Source organism: Aptenodytes patagonicus, chromosome 10 (genome assembly GCF_965638725.1).
Source record: "Aptenodytes patagonicus chromosome 10, bAptPat1.pri.cur, whole genome shotgun sequence".
NCBI classification, from domain to species: Eukaryota; Metazoa; Chordata; class Aves; order Sphenisciformes; family Spheniscidae; genus Aptenodytes; species Aptenodytes patagonicus.
In genome coordinates this window covers 1,894,514-1,911,163 of record NC_134958.1, presented here as the reverse complement: position 1 = coordinate 1,911,163, position 16,650 = coordinate 1,894,514, and the positions used below count along the sequence as shown (strand labels likewise).

Sequence of the window (16,650 nt, the reverse complement as noted above, 5' to 3'; positions counted from 1 at the left end):
GTGAGCAAATACCGAGAGGAGAGGTGAGGGGAAGGCGAGGAAGGCGTCTCATACCAGAGGCCACTCTGCCGGCGCTCGGCCCTCACCTCACCGGCTGTAAGCCTGAGTACGCACGCACTCATCACCGTTTTGCTACAACAATAAAACGCCCTTTGAGCCAACAGAGACTTCACTAGCCTAGTGTTAAACTGCATGATTATTTCATATGAAACCTTTCGGCTTCCTTTACTTTGTCCGCGTAGGGCCAGTTAAAAACCAACATTAATGTGAAAAACAGAGGAAGGTCACATCAATCTCTACCAACAATTATAGAAGCTCATCGGATAAAGTCCAGCAGGAGTAGCCACATGCTCAGGTGCTGTGCTGAGTGCAACTTGCACAGATGGGTAAAAGATAAAAAATCCAAGACACTTATTTGATAAACGTAGAGCAAATAGCTCGGGTATTTTCATCTGGCAGGAACCGCGTGCACTGAAGCACCAACGTTTTACAAAAATCACATTCTATAATTTTGCAAATGGGTAACAAACGGGAAAGGCATCGTTACTAGAGATTAAAGCAAAATAAATCCACGCTTATGAATCTGCCTTATTAGCCCTTATCTGAGATGCTGCTTGGTCTAACCGTGGAACAACAGTGCCTCCCAACGACCAAAAGTACCATTCTTTCAGGTTCATGTATTTATTTGTCAGTATCTCCTTTTGCTGGTCCCTGATAGCTTATGTATTATTTCGACCACATCATCTCCACGGATCTCTCTGCCAAGAAAGCTTTAATATTGAACTTCAAAATTAAAAGACTAGTGGAGAACCAGCATAGATATCCCCTGCCAGAATGTTCTGTTCTTGATCTGTAAGCAAAAAACCTCAGTAACGGCAAGACCTGAAACGTGGATGTCTGAGACCCCCAAGGATCCCCGGAATTACAGTGTTGGAAGCGTTCCCGTTATCGCAACCACGACTGTATGTTACGATCAGTGATACACGTAATGTCGCAGTTAAGCACATCGGTACTACTTTTCTTAACTGATTGTGAAAATTATTCACCAAATAAAATTAACATTTTCCCTCTTCTCTGCTATCCCGAAACAGGTCCAGATTGTTTCAGTTCCAAGAATCTCGCGCTGCAAGCCCAGAAAAAGATCCTGAGTAAAATGGCAACCAAAACCATGGCTAACATGCTGATCGATGACACAAGCAGCGAAATCTTCGATGAGCTGTACAAAGTAACAAAGGAACACACAAGAAACAAAAAGGAAGCCCATAAAATTATGAAAGACCTGATTAAAGTGGCAATAAAAATCGGGATCCTCTATCGAAATAATCAGTTCAACCAAGAAGAGCTGGAAATCGTAGACAAGTTCAGGAAGAAGCTGAACCAAACTGCCATGACAATTGTCAGTTTCTACGAGGTAGAGTACACTTTCGACAGAAACGTTCTTGCAGAACTTCTGAATGAATGTAAAGACCTTGTGCATGAACTAGTAGATCGACACCTGACACCGAGATCCCACGGGCGCATCAACCACGTCTTCAATCACTTTGCGGATGTGGAATTTCTAACTGCCCTGTACAGTCTGGATGGGGATTGTCGGCCATACCTCAAAAAGATCTGCGATGGCATCAACAAACTACTTGATGAGAAGGTCCTTTGAAACTACCCTCAAAACCAAGAAACCAACCAAAAACTTCTCTCTAGAACCGGCCACCCTTCATGAGCCATGGTGAGCAAGCGAGCTTCCTTCCTACCGGTCTCTTACTACAGTCTCCAGCAGGGGCCAGAAGGTGCTCACCAGGCTCGTGATGAAGTGGAAAACCTAAATCAGAAAGCTATCAATTTTAATGTTTTGTTCAGATAATTCAGTCTTTTCCAAGGAGCGAACAAGGCTGCTGATATAGATTGTTCAGAAACAGATTGCTATACACCCCGATCTCACGAGCTTTGTGTTCAAGGCTGAACGTGTGAAAAGAAAGTAAACTCAAACGCATGGCTATGTAAAAATAGACAGGTGAAGGCAAGCGAGCAACGCATGGAATTTACCCCCAGGCTGCCCGTGGTGCGTATGTTTTTATTATTCCCACGCTAACCGAAAAAGCTTAGACAGAAAGTAGGGCTGTAGTGGATTAAGCTCGCTCCTTTCAAAAGGGTCAGGAATCAATATGAGAAGGCATCTCTGATTCTACGAAGTACTAAAGTCTAACAGGGGAATAACAAATAATACAAACTGAGTAGAAGTGGGAGAAAATTTAAAGAGCTGCTCTACGAAGCAATATTTTCATTAATGAGTTCTGGTTTATACCTGCTAATAACAGGTATAAAGAAGGTGTCATTTTAATTTTGAAAAGCAGCTCAGTGGTTCGAGCTCAAAGGTAACCAGAAAACTAGATACAGTAGGACATCGGTTTCCCCACTCTCAGGGTTTGCGTATTTGGTAACACCAGATGAGTTCAGGCTGAAGGTTGTGCTGCTTTTTGTGCCCTTACTGTTTTGCCTGCCGGAACAAAATATTCTTTGTGAAGATTTTGAAATTGCACTTGTGAAGAGGAGCACGACTAAGACACCGATGGAGCTACAAAGCGACGTTTACATCCCCTATCCTCAAAATACTCAGCCTAGACAAAACCCTCGGGTTAATGTGTCCATGATGTTAATTTGTGCCTACAGAGGTGTGATACAAAGGAAGCCCATCCGCTACGCTTGCAGTGCCATCTAAGTGTAGTATATCCACAGTAGTCTTAAGAGAACGGTCTTAGCGACTCCGGTGAGCTTCATGACTGACTGACTTGTTCAGAATGTTTTCAGTGACTTTTTTTTTTTTCCTTTTTAAACAAAAATACATAGTGTCTTCAAACTGAAAACATTTTGCAAAGAAGAAACCGTACAGAAACCAGTATGTTAGGATTAAGGGAGAACGGGAGCAGAGCAGATACACCAGCTTGCCACGTGCAGAATCTTGCAGCTGGGTAGAAGGTGCCGGCTGACCCTAAGCAAAGGAAGTACGTTCGGAAAGCTCTCCTCTCCGTGCCCTCTACATCTTATCCTCCAGACTCACCTCTGTGCCGACACTTCCGTGTCATGTACCATCTCCTTTTAGTTGACACAGAGAGCAGACAATCCCGTTACCTGGAGGTAACACCTTCCGTATCACATATATTATAATAGAGAGATGCATGTACTTGAAAATTGACAGAGACATGAAAATGTATTTGAAAGCCATTCCTCTCTGAGGAAAACTGCCAGTGTTGATCACCCATTACTTTAGGGTAAGAAAAATGTATGTTTCGCATTTAAATTCTTAAATACTATGGTGGTAAAGAAAACTGTTCAAAATCTTCTTCTTCTGTCTTTCCTCACCCCAGAATAACTATATTGTGTCTCTTGCAACAACAATTTTGACTGTCACGCCTTTATACAGTTGAGAATACACATACCCAGCTCACGTACTCACTAGGGTTGTGCTAGATGGATTTTTATCTGTTCCCAGGAGAACTCATTTTGGAGCACAGTAAAAATGGCAGCACATTACCAGAGCAGTTCGTAATGATGCAGTTTTCCTCGCGTATTTCCTTTAACCATAAAAAGTATATTTAGTAGCAATGAAGGTGGACAATTCCTTTGCAACACAGCACAGTAATGAAATACCCACATTTGGGGTTGCAAGTTCAGCATTTGCGGAGCCATATTTACATGCACAATTAGCTGCATTTTTTCCAAGCACGTACTTGTCAACTGATGCTTTTGAACAGTATTTATCGTATCCAACATTCCTGTCCCAGTGCACACATGTCAGATTTTGCGTGTTTGTTTCACTTGTGGCAAACAAATTTAAGTTCTTTTTTTAAAGCCAGAAAAAAAAAAAAAAAGAGATTATTCAACATTGAAGATGTCCAAAGGAAAGGGATATCCTGGATCTGTGACCTTCTTTTTGTGTGTTGCAAATATCAATATTCAGATTCTGGTATTTTAGACAAACCAGCTGAACAGCTGTTGTTTTATTTATAAATCTGAGTAGCCTTAAGGAAAGAGAATGTTTTCGAGTATTTCTCATACTTGCATATCCTGTATATTCATTGTTTACTTTTGTACTTGTAGCTTGATATGTAGTAGCATTGCTAAAATACAGGCAATGTTCAGGTCACCTTAAGTATATGATGTATTATCATATTTGTGGATTAAAAATGTGTGATTACTGCCCTTTTTGTTTCCTTTTGGTTTATTTATTCTGCCATCCAATGTAAACTCAAGTTAAGCGATAAGAAGAGGGAATTCCTGTAATCTAAGTTTTGTCACCTTCCACTTTTGCGACCCTAATGCTCTCCGATGACCAGATTTTGAGAAGGTAGGAGGTAGGCAGAGGGACAGTTTAAGGGTTTAAAAGAAAACCGGAACTCCACATTTCTGTTCCATCACGCGCACGCAAGACAAACGCGCATGGCCAGCAAAGGAAACTTCTGTTTTTCCACAAAGTTCTCAAGCACCTGAGCTAACAAATGATGCTGGCTCAGTCTGTTTCGTAGCGCGGCTCAGTCACCAGGCTCAGAAACTCCCTCGCAAACCCTGTGGGGGAAATGGCACAGGCTCCTTCCCTTCAGGTACCAGCCTCGCCCCAGGCTCAGCCCGAGCGGTGCCTACAGGATACACAGGCAGCCTGTGCCACGGCCAGAGCAGATGTAGCACGCCAAGATCTAGCTCTCTACCAAGCACCTTCTTGCAAGTTTCCCATCATGTATTTAGCTCAGTTTAGCTAAACGGGATTTCAGTTAGACAGAAGACACAGCCCTGACAGATTTCAAATCCCTGCCCTAAACGTGGAGACGCTAGAACCTACCAGAACGTTTTAAACAACAGCAAGCATATATTCTCCTATCCTTATTCCCAGAAAAGGCAAACTGTTTTGGCTGAAAGAGCTCCGGATTTGCAAACAACTCACACGGCAATTATACTGGAAGCAATTAAAGATTGGCACAAAGAAAAAGCTGCCAACTACCTTTAAATAAAAAGTTTAAAGCAATCTTTGTAAGTGGTGTTTCGAGCCACACTGCTGGTAAAACATTGCTGTCAGGTTAATTTTATGAATCATATCATGGCAGGACACAATATTCTTTGTTTCCTCACTGCCAACTTTACGTAATAAAGTTAAAGAGAAAAATGTTAATGTTCAAGAAACTCTCAAGGGAATGACCACTTCTGGCATCCTAATGAGACTGTACAGGTACCACAGAACAGTGCATCGCACTGAACATGTCATCTTACTTGTGTTAGAGAAACATTCTCACAGAAAGGCATATAAACAGCTGACCCTGAAGAGAACCAAGAGGTAAAGCACAATTAACTCTCATCGCAGCAACAGAAATGCAAAAGCAAGTCTTAACTGGATGACTTAAGCAGGTCTACGTCCATTTTTACGTGCTATGATACGTACCTCCCTGCCAGAAAAGGACTATGCACAGCCTTACCCACACAGAAAAGGTAATACAGCTCTTTATGCTGCAAAACTACTAGTGGGACTCTATAGGAGGTAACTACCTTTCCAATACTGAGAAACCATCAGGCAATGTCATTTATGAGCTACTTGCAAGTACAGGAAGACCTCGAGATAGTGCCATCCATTACCCAAATTTATTCTCTCGGGTCCTTACAGGATGAGAAGGGGTTGGGAATACCTAGCAGAAAGTAATATAAGACAATGGGAGATTTGATCTATGTTTAGGAAAACACACTGCACCATACTGCCATGTTGCACCTCCACCAAATTTTCCTACCGAAGTATTTGTTTCATTAAAAATACCTGAAAATACTTGGGGTAAGGGGAGAGAACCTGACAAAACAGTCGAACTGTGGATCCAATACAACCACTTGTCTGTTGACTCCAAAATGTCCAGAACTCCAAGTGGCCCGTGGCACAGAGCAGTGACACAGTGGCGTCTCCTGGTACCTAGGGTTTTGGTCCGAAACGCTGTTAACCTACCAGTTCGGACAGGTCGGTGTATACTCTGACTGGCCTCTGGCTGCCTCTTGAAAGTAAACTTCTTCGTGCTAACTGGATTATGCCCTCTCTTCCTTCTAGCCTACTTCTATGCACCTTGCTTCCCTTTCCCTGAAAACAGGTTAATCCTTCAAGATCTAGTAGAGTCACAAATAAAAGTAAACGGGAACACCACAGAAGATGAAGATATTCACTGAAGGATTTTCAGTACAGAACTAGATGAAAGAATATTCCTTTGTATAATTACTTATGCAGCTATATTTCATTTTAGAGACAACTGGATGATGGATCAAGACCAGAGGGATTCCCAGCACTGAATTGCTGAGGTTCTCAAGGGCCTAAGCTCCCTACATCAGCCAGAACTGCAGTGCAGCATGCACTCTTGTTACACACCGACAGCCAGGCCATGCAGAACAGCCTCTCGGTTTAGATCAGGGCTCCAGCCACCTTCAATTCAGCAATTGTGTCAAACTTTCCAAACTCCCAACTCCTCCTCAATACTAGAGCAAATGGTGTGTTATGTTAGCACCGGACTTAAAAAAAATGCTATTGCTGTCAACGATGAACAACAAGAGACCCCAAAGTCTCCTGTGATGCCTAAAAACAAATCCCACAATCTGGCAGTATTCCAAAAAGAGTATCGGATAACGTGAGCTGGCACACAGAATGCTGTTCAAAAGACCTAAAGTGTACTCTTTCACTCTTTTTATACCTCCAGCTGAGACACAGGCCATCTAAATCACCAATGGATTCAAGACTTGTGCAATGTTACAGTCTTCACCCTTGTTCAGATGCAAAGAGAAACAATTAAAATAGAACCCGGTTCTTAATATGCAGAAACACTGCTACATGTGGTAGCAAAGAATATTTAATGAGTATCAAGCTAATTTTTGTTTTTTAATGAAACTGAATGTTATTAAACTACAAGAAATGCAAAGATGGTGATAGATTAAGAAACATTTGCTGGGCAATCTAAAAATAAAGACTGACACAGGTACAATTCCCTGCAACCCCCTTTACGTGATGTTACCATAAAGCTCTTTGAATCTGCGTATTGGCAGCTTAACATACACAATTCATACGGTGAAAAGGTTGTAACGAACATCACGTGAACGACAGAAGGCATTATTGTCTTCTGCGGTTCTTTTTAGACACTAGGACACTCAGCATGTCATTGCTGAAATGGTTTAAATGCATAGGCCAGAAACAGATACTTCTGTTCTAGTTCATATGATTACAAAAGTCCAATTGCATAACACAAGTCTGATCTGCCAGCAGGGAAATAGTTTGCTGGAAATTATTCCACTATAAATCAGTTTTTATTTATATAAACTGTCTTGAAGTGCCAAGTAAACATTAAAGTATGCGGAACACTAAGTATATTTACAGGCTCAGTGCACTTTAAATTCCTCAGTAAGAGGGTACTGAAACAGCAGCAAGAAAGGAGCTTTGCTTAAATGATTGTACTTGTGGTAACAGAAGGGGCTTGACTTAGAAAAAAAAACACAAACAAAAAAAAGAAACTATCAGCACATTAACATTCTTATAATGATTTCATGAACATTTACCAAAACACGAGCAAAGTAATGAGTATTTTATTTTCCTTTACAACCAGTTCTTATCAGGTGAGAATCAACAACACTGAAATTTAACAAAGAATTTCCTTGTTAATATCAAACACACAAAGGAGAGAATTCCGCTGTAGAATCCGTTTATACCATGTCTGAACCATGTGTACAATCTTTGATGTTTTTAAATAAAAACCATGACCAGTTATAAATAGTACCAAACAGTATTGAAGTTTTCATTTAGCATCTAAATAAAGATTGCTGGATTTTCAAGACCGCGAGGTTATTTCGGGAAGAAAAGGAGACAACCTAGACAGCCGCATTTATCACATAGGCTGCTCTGATTTACATCTCTCATGCCTTACTGCAGGTCCTAGCCACGCGCACACAATACAGCCACATCTGTGCAAGTCAAAGGTTTGAAGAGTCATACTGAGGCTATAATTAGAAGTAAAAATAGACGAAAATTTCCTCCATGTAAGTTTCCATGGACAGAGATTTTGGCCTGATTAAATTTATAGGATTGACTGGAGAGCAATGAACATGTCTGCTAGCCACCTACCAACTAGTCAACATGTCCACAGCCAAGTAGCCCCAGCTCAGTCATCTCAGACTTGATCCACATGAAACTTAATCTTTCGACATGCACAAATATTCAGCGACTGTCACAGACCCCCAAGGAAAGGGAACGTGACTGAAACATGAGGCAGGAAGGACTGCAGACAGGAACCAACCTGAAGGGCCTTAGATCATCGCCCATGAGGTGCTTCCACACAATTTCACATGCCTGCCTCCTGTCAAAAACCTATTTAGACGTCATGGGAAGTGTGTTGCTCACTAAAATCTTTTACCTATTTTCAAAACACGCGTTTGTTGCTACATAAGTTACTTTATACAACCACCAATACCGGCCTTGGTGCCAGCAGTGCTTAAAAATAGCTTTAGAAAAATTATCAAAATAAAATTAGATGATGCTGATAACTGATCACGTCTGACCTCGTAATGGAGATATGTTTTCTTTAAAATCATATTTAAGTAGTTTCTGTGAGGAATAATTGTTGGCATCTATAAAAGCTGCATAATAAAAATAAATACTTTCGGTCATTTACAACAAAATTAAGAAATATACATTTCACTTAAACAGGTAACAATACTTTAATGGATTACTTGGTTAGTCACTGTACAGTCCTGAGCATGTTTCTGCAGGCGTAATTTAGGTCATCATTCTTCCCCCACAAGTCCACGTGACACATGCCAGCTGGAAGAAAACTTTTAATACTTTGAGAAGCAGTATCTTAATTTAGCTTTGGTAATTATCTGTGCAACTGTATAAATCTTTGATTTGCTTTTCACACACCACATAGATTAAGGCAGGCACTATTGTTGTTAGGATTCCTCCATCACCTTTTGACACTGATAAAGCAAACCATCTGGAAGAGCGGAACAAGGCGATCTGAACCACAAAGCCAGCATCCCTGAGTGAGTACGACAGTGCAGCAGACAGGGCACAGATGGAAGTAGCTGGCATGCCAGTATTCCCTCATTACCTTAAAACAACAGAGGCCACAGAAAAAAAATGAAGTAACAAGTAACAATAGCTATAGTATAGTTCACAAAAAACGTATCTTTCTCTCAAACCCCATTTCTGCTGTTCTCTTCTCCTCTTACCCCGTCTCCTCTAACACGTCACCAAAAATCATGCCTCCTGCATGTAATCCCAGCTTCGTATTTGTCACATAGCTTCATTCCCATCTTTTGTCCTGTCCAAAACTCTTCACAGTGCAAGTTTGCTCCCTTGTAAAATTTACTGTTTGCTGTACGCTTGTACCTTTACACCAATCTTCACACAGACCCCTGAGTAAGGCAAATAAAGTCCACAGGACAACGCTCCTGGGCTTGCTATGCTCCTAAACATTCCCTGCCTTAAACTGTAAGATACCTGCACTTATCAGTGCACTTATTTTCCTGGGACAAATTATCGGTTGTAAGCATCCTTACTTTCACTCACCTATAACATCAACTATATGGAGTTTCAGCTTCTGTTGCAGTGTATTCAGAGCTGCTGAAAAGGAATCTTGAGAAGACGACATTTTTATATTCTGTTTCACATCATTGGAAAGGGACAACCACAGCTTCCCAAAGTCTTCTGTAGTCATTTCCACTGGCCTAAAAATAAAGTTCACCACACATCTTAGCAAGATAAGATACATTATTCAGAATATATTTGGTCTCCCAAAAAATCGTATCTGGAAGCAACTGGACAACAGAGCACGCAATAAGCAGATCAGATTAGTTTAAACAAACCCCTCCTCTTTCCCAGCTTAACATTTTAAAAAAGTTTCTATTCCTTGCTTTAGATTTCTAAGTTTTAAAAAAATACATTATTCTATGTAAACGGAAGACCAAAGTGTATGGCTTAGAGATATTTGCCCATTGAAAGAGATGAAACAAGTTCAATGAGAGGCAGACTTTATTATGGAAAACTAGGTGGGTTTCACTATAAAACAGGAAAGTCTACTGGAAAAAGAACACTTGCTTTTTCTACTCCTAAAATAAATGCAGTGTTCAAAAACGAACAGAATGAGCTTTCTTCTTCCCCGCAAAAGTCATCAGTCTTTTCATATAATATATGGGTCTCCGTACTCAAATCACTTACTTCAGTTTGACGTGTTTATATTATGCCATATTTTAAAGCAGCACGCCCTTCTGTTCACTCAGTTCTGTTTAGCCTCCTCAAAAACGCATTCTGTAGTCCAAGACTATTCTAACCTGCAGCTACTGTCAATGTTCTCACTGAATTTGTACTTCTTCCTGGAACTTTGCCCCTTTTTTGTAAGTGTATAAATAACCATTTGCTATCTTTAACGGTCATCGCAATTAGATTAAAATTAGCTGCTCAAGATGAAGCCTGATATTTTCATAATCAATACCCAAATCATCCTGCCCTTGTCAAATACTTATTTGAGTACACGCATTTTTAAAAACTGCAGCGTATTTTATTTACCTGATGAAGTCCAATAATGATAAAGTTATTGAAAATTCAAGGCGGGTTTCCATCTCTGACTGGTAATTAACGGAGCCAGAAAGAATTCCCTGCGTACAGATTTTGTCCATCCACACACATTTCTGGCAACTTCCCACACTTTGAGCTTCAATTACAGGAAACTGGTAGGTGGGACTCTCCAAAATCTATATAATTTTTTAAAAGGAATAGAGAATATAAGTCATGCTGTCAAGTTGTGTAAGGGGCTAAGATACAGCTATAGAATTGTGTAAGTGCCTTTTATTTCAATTGATTTTTCTTGGACTATTTGGCAAGTGAACAGAACTGCCATTTCTCAGCTCTCATTGAGGATAAATCAATCATTAACATCTACAAAAGTTCTGAGAGAACTAAAACACTGGAGAAATTGATCTCCTTCTGCCAATTGGCTTCCCCCACACCCGAACGATTGTTCGGACAGACCAAGAACTGATGACCGAGAACGTGAATTCTGTAGTTCAGTCCCAAAATAAACTAATATACAAGAGCAAGCAACACTGCAACATACCCCAAGCTATATGCTAAAAGCAAGGAGTTGAGAAATCATCCCTAAGAAGAATAATTTCAAGATTACTCAGCAGTCCCTGGCCTCTCCAAACAAACTAGTAACACAGATTCTATCTGTGGTAGTGGTCTGCGTGGGAACTTAAGTGGATTTCAAGGAAAAACTAGACATGAGAGGTCTGCTTTCTATCAATGCCATCACAGGTTTGATTCAAGCCAGTAATAGGTAGGTAGGTAGGTAGGAAGGAAGGAAGGAGACTTCATAACCAATTAGCAGTTCCTTCATTAAGTCAATTCTAAAAGAAACATTCTGCTTAATTCTTTATCCAGTTACCATTTCCTGAGTGTCTCCAAGGTTTCAAAATTCTCTGCTTCTTTCAGCAAAATCTGTGGATAGTCATGCCGACAGGCAATTCCTAAACAGCTTTCCAATTATTTAAGTGAAGTTTCAATCGAGACTCTCACACGCTTTTACAACCATAGTTAAATCCCAGACGTAGCCAATGTCAAAAACTAAACTGACCAACTCCTCTCCAACATCAACTGAATGCATGAGAACAAGAATGAAATATGACTGATTCTTCGGGAAAAAAAAGCCAAACCCAAAACTTCAAGCAAGCTTACACAAATTTTATGTGAAGGAAGAACCTGCATCATGTCTGCGTATCAGATAAATACAAATGAATGCACAAGCCCGACAGTCACACCCAGACAAAAAAGTTAGAGTGATTTCTTTGGCTACTCAAGTCATACCATTCTGAGTGTGACTGGTTAGGTTTGCATTCAGTCTTAAACACCAGAAGAAGCTGAATTCAGAACTGAAAAATCAATCATATTTGTTATATGGAGGCAAGCAGTAGGAAACAAAATCAAGGTGAATTAAAAAAGTGAGATGCTAACTTTTATACCTAATGACACTAAGTTTAGTATTGAGGTTTATTTCATTACCCTTTAGGATGTGTGTAATAGCCATACCACAGGTTTTAAGGAAAGGCTTTGGGAAAAAGGCATGGCTATTACATTAAACCAAATATTGCACACTTAAATGCAAGCAAAAAGCAAGAAGTTCCAAGTGAATTTGAAATATCATGGAAACAAAAGTTTCTTACCTGAAAATGTTCTGCTGCTTCAAACGCTAAGTTCACAGCATTAAGTGCAGAAGTGGTTTTATTTGAAACAAAAACGGTGAGCAACAAAGAATTATCTGTCCACACCTTACATAAATACAGAGATAAGGCATCACTCTGACAAAGTTCCACTACTTCAGAGTGAGCGAGCTCTTCTAGCTCTTCTGGTAAGGAAGGGACCAACGGTGTTTTACTGGCTCTTCCACACTGAGCACTTGGAGAAGGCTGAAAAATTTCAATATTACTATCAGCAAACAAAGACGACTGTGACAGCCTACTATCCGAAAGTCTGACACCCAGCCCAGATTTTTTTAGGGACTGAGGTGTTTCAAATGCTAAATTATCTTCTACAATATCTGAAGAACACATGGAGGCCTTCCTTAACCTTGTGTTTATCTTTCCCTCACAGTCTTCTATGTTAATAGGTGCTGTATCAAGTAAGGGACCAAAATCTGAAGCAGCGCTATGTTGGAAGTCTGACACCTCCTCACTATTCTGAGTCTCATCTATCTTTGATTTTCTTTTGAATTTCTGAGTAGCTGTGTCCACTTTCCCCATCTGAAAAGGAAAAAGAGAAAAAAAATAAAAAAATGGGTGGGGAAGTTTCTAGCAACCGTGTTACTGTTGGAACAGTATGAAACAGAGTGAGCAAGGACAAATAACGACCAAGGAACCAATTCAGATGACAAATACAAAAAGATTCCAAACATTTTAATGGATCCAGTAACAGGCTTTTGTTGTATTTCTTGCAGGGTATTGGATTAGCCTATAATGCAAGAATGACTCTAGGTTCTCTAAAACATAAACTAAAAGCTCCTACTAAAAAACAAGCACAGGTAAACATTTTTTGGTTAAACCAGTGATAAATGCCAAGATTTGAGCTGGCTAATATGATAATGCCAGTCTTAAAAGGATTACCTAATGGTGAATTCTTTGATATTCCGCATATTACCATATATAAATAAAAAATGGTCTTGACATAGGGCATCAAACTCTAGCCTTACTGCCAAATGAATGCCAACAGCTCTGCAAAGTTGGGTCAAGGAACAGTTGTTAGGGAAAACTGAGACTAAAACTTGAAGCGCAACATGTAAACAGAGGAAGTCCTAGTTACTGAATCAGATCGGCTCCAGAGGTCACTTCATCAAGCAATATGCAACCTGTTCCAGGTTCTTCACAAATTGTCAGATTACAAATGTAATTTTCAATAGTTTTTCAACAACTTGGGGGTTTTTGCCTCGTTTTACCACAACATTAATTTGGTCTCTATTTGCATATAAATATCTGTAACTGTAAATAAGGCAATATATAAACTTTAAACTGGTAAGTCTCAAAAGAACCACTTACCAGACTGACACCAGCATTTGATCCTAGCCCAATAAACAAAGTTGATGCTAACTGCTGCTTCTCTTTGTCTTCCTCAGAGAGGCTGGCAACTTGATCAGACCGTGATGCAGGAGGATCACCCACCTGTCCTGCTAACAAGCGGCCACAAGAAACAGTTTGTGGCTCATTTTCTTTCCCTACTTTGTTTTCTTTCTTTGGAAGATAGCCTTCTTTTCCCCATAGCTTGCATACTCCCTCAAGTTTCAGAGTATTTGTCCTAAAAAGGCAAACAAAACAAAGCAGGATCAACCGTATGAACACCACGTTCACAAAAACGTGCCAACACTCTACTTTAAACACCATTCACAACTGTGGTACTTTGATATACACAGCGAGCAGTGGAATATAAATGAACACTTTTGCATCTGCATGAAGTTCTATGGTAGCAATGTCATTCATTACTTTTAAAACACTCCGCAAATGCAAACTTGGACTAGGCTATATAGTCCTAAGTATAGACCTATGCTAAGTCAGTATTAGACACCTGCAGCCAGTAGCAGACTGTGTTTGCCAGCTCCATCCAGAGTTTCAGATTACATTTATAAGGTATTTGAATAATTTTTAAAAAGTGAATACAAGCAACGTGGTATCTTTCTTTCTCCCCAGGAGAAAGATTCTGGGAATTTCTAAGTATATTTAAATAGTTCTATTGCTGATTCCTTAAAAATAACTGAAGTTAATGTAAAAGACTGAAGAGACCTGGAAAGTATTTTTATTTCTTATGAAAAGCGTTCATGTTCTCAGACACCCTGAACTGTAGCAGAAGTTAATTCAACAGACACAGGCTAAATGCTGCAAGTCCTACACCTAAAAGCCTCACTCAAATTTTCTTACACAAATTGGTTAAAGAATCTGAAAAAGCTTCCAAGGTTTCCTGCATAGCAATTTGCCAGAGTATAAATGAAGTTATTAATTTGTATGAAACTATGGATATGGAATTTATTTGTAGTGTTCTAAAACTTAAGGAGTATCTTACACTGCAAATCTTAGCCTCACTTTTATCTAAAAGAGTTTCCTTAAAAGGCACATTATTGTAAGCCCATAAAAAGTAAGTGTAGTCTGTAAGAAAAAGAAAGAAGCCAGAGGAAAAAAAATACTTAATCATGTAATCATCAGGTAATCCCATCCCAATTTTACTGCATTAACTATCACTTAATTTGTAATTTGTGAAGAAAGTGGAAAAAACAGTCTGACTGCATTAGCTTTTTTTTCTAGTTACTTCAAAGAAGATGCCATCTGAATTTCTTCTTACATGATGGAGGTTTCCAAGTTCAACTGTACTCTTTTTAGTTCCATGTAATGAAGACGCAAAGACACATGATACCAACAAGAACAGAAGCTTAAATGTACTTCGTTTCAAACACAAATTAACTCACTCTTTATGCCCTGTCTCAGCACTATTACCAGACGTATCGGAACCAAAAGATAATCCAGTGGGGGACTGTCTGCCGGTGATGCCAGATGAGGACACACTTGAAGCAAATGACAATCCATAAGGTTCAAAATTCAGAGCTGCAAGACAGAATCTTAAAATTACAATGAGGCATAAAAAGGTAAGAAAGAAATCTATCTTTTGAAAATAGATATGCTATACTGCTGCACTTCTCAGGATCCTATCCTCATTAAAAATGGATGTTTCTGTTCTCAAATAAGTTTTTTAGACACACAGAGGATTTATCCAAAACGTATTCATTTGGTATTTGGTTTTAAATACCGAAATTAAACAGAAATAGGGACTTGACAGCCTATCACTAAAACATCTGCCGATGCTTAGTAATTATTTGTAGACAGAAGTACTGCATTGGATCTAAATAAGTGAGCTTTTCCATTTGTTCATGAGCCTAAGTAACATTTTGAGTCCACAGTATTATGTCCGTATATCACTGCCTGCTTTGCAAACACACTTGACACCTTGGGTGGTAAGTCATTTTCACTAAAGACTTGCAAATCAGGATTCAGAACCAGCCACCTTAGCTATGCTTTACAAATCAAAATGTAGTTTGAACAGCTTCTAAAAATTGTTTTGGACTATAACATAAACAGTCATTGTTACGTACGAAGCACACCGCAGACTCTCCTTGCAGCCCTGGAACTATCAAGGGGTACAGTCCCTTTCCCTCATCTCCACCCCAGCCTTACAGTTTCTTCTTCCCAGCAAAGTGAAGCAGCAGGGCAAAGCTGTTGGGCATCTGGGATGAGAGAAGTCTCCTGATAAAGGAGAAGGCAGTGCTAAGGAAGCGTCCTGTCCCATAAAGAAGCAAGAAGGAACAGAGATCCAAGGGGCTTTGTGATAAACAGCATCCACATAAAGATATTCAAACTCTACCAACCCATAAATTTAGTTATCTATAAACAAAGAATTTCAAGAAACTCAGTGGACTCCCCTTCTAGAATATTTCTGAATATTCCACCTCACCTATATCTTACCTCCTAGAATATTTATGAACCAGTGGAAGATGCTAATTGGTACTTGTGACTACCGAGAAAAAAACAGCAGTTCATAATCCAGTTCCTACAATGGCTTCCCTGCAAAATTTTAAGAACACTGCAAACACCAGAGTGCTAAACAGATGCTCTTCAGCAGTAAAACCCACCAATTTCGTTCTCAACACCTCAGTATGAAGCACTATTATGAGCTCAGTCTGACATACAGTAGACTGTATCCCTCATCGGGCTTTACATGCATGGAAAAAACAGTATAGAATATTCAGTTTCAACATATTTGACCTTGTTCAACATTCCTCCACCAAAATTTTGAATTTTCTAGCAGGCTTAAAGTAGAGGCTGTAGAGGTAATACTCTCAATTTATAGTTATCTCAGAAAAGTGTTAAATTCTGCCAAGCTACACATGCAAGCAAATGGACAATATTACTTATTGTATGCATTAACCTGCACAGTCAAAATCTTCTTTTAAAAATAATAATTTAATTGTAGATAATGCAGCGTATGAGACTAATTTTTCTAATTCCTCAACAGTAAAGTAAAGCCGAGGAATGTTTTAGAAAAGCTTTCCAACCTCAAAGTGAATCATTCAG

At 39.5% G+C, this 16,650-nt stretch overlaps 2 protein-coding genes across 5 annotated transcripts in view; one reads left to right on the top strand and one right to left on the bottom strand.

Annotated features, from left to right (window-relative positions):
- The window catches only part of TNFAIP8L3 (TNF alpha induced protein 8 like 3), a 50,008-nt gene extending 45,814 nt beyond the window's left edge, over window positions 1-4,194 (top strand). For both annotated transcript variants that reach the window (XM_076347777.1, XM_076347776.1), the window contains exon 2: window positions 1,092-4,194. In XM_076347777.1, the coding sequence (XP_076203892.1) occupies window positions 1,092-1,654 (563 nt within the window). In that variant the 3' untranslated portion in view covers window positions 1,655-4,194. The remainder of the gene's footprint in view (window positions 1-1,091) is intronic.
- The window catches only part of AP4E1 (adaptor related protein complex 4 subunit epsilon 1), a 43,590-nt gene that overhangs the window by 11,905 nt on the left and 15,035 nt on the right, over window positions 1-16,650 (bottom strand). For 2 of the 3 annotated variants that reach the window (XM_076347772.1, XM_076347774.1), the window contains 6 exons: window positions 14,991-15,126; window positions 13,576-13,831; window positions 12,211-12,786; window positions 10,559-10,743; window positions 9,563-9,720; window positions 7,511-9,101 (listed from right to left, as the gene is read on the bottom strand). In XM_076347772.1, the coding sequence (XP_076203887.1) occupies window positions 8,941-9,101; window positions 9,563-9,720; window positions 10,559-10,743; window positions 12,211-12,786; window positions 13,576-13,831; window positions 14,991-15,126 (1,472 nt within the window). In that variant the 3' untranslated portion in view covers window positions 7,511-8,940. Of the gene's footprint in view, window positions 1-7,510; window positions 9,102-9,562; window positions 9,721-10,558; window positions 10,744-12,210; window positions 12,787-13,575; window positions 13,832-14,990; window positions 15,127-16,650 lie in introns of those variants that run through there. The other variant, XM_076347773.1, reaches the window with a different exon arrangement.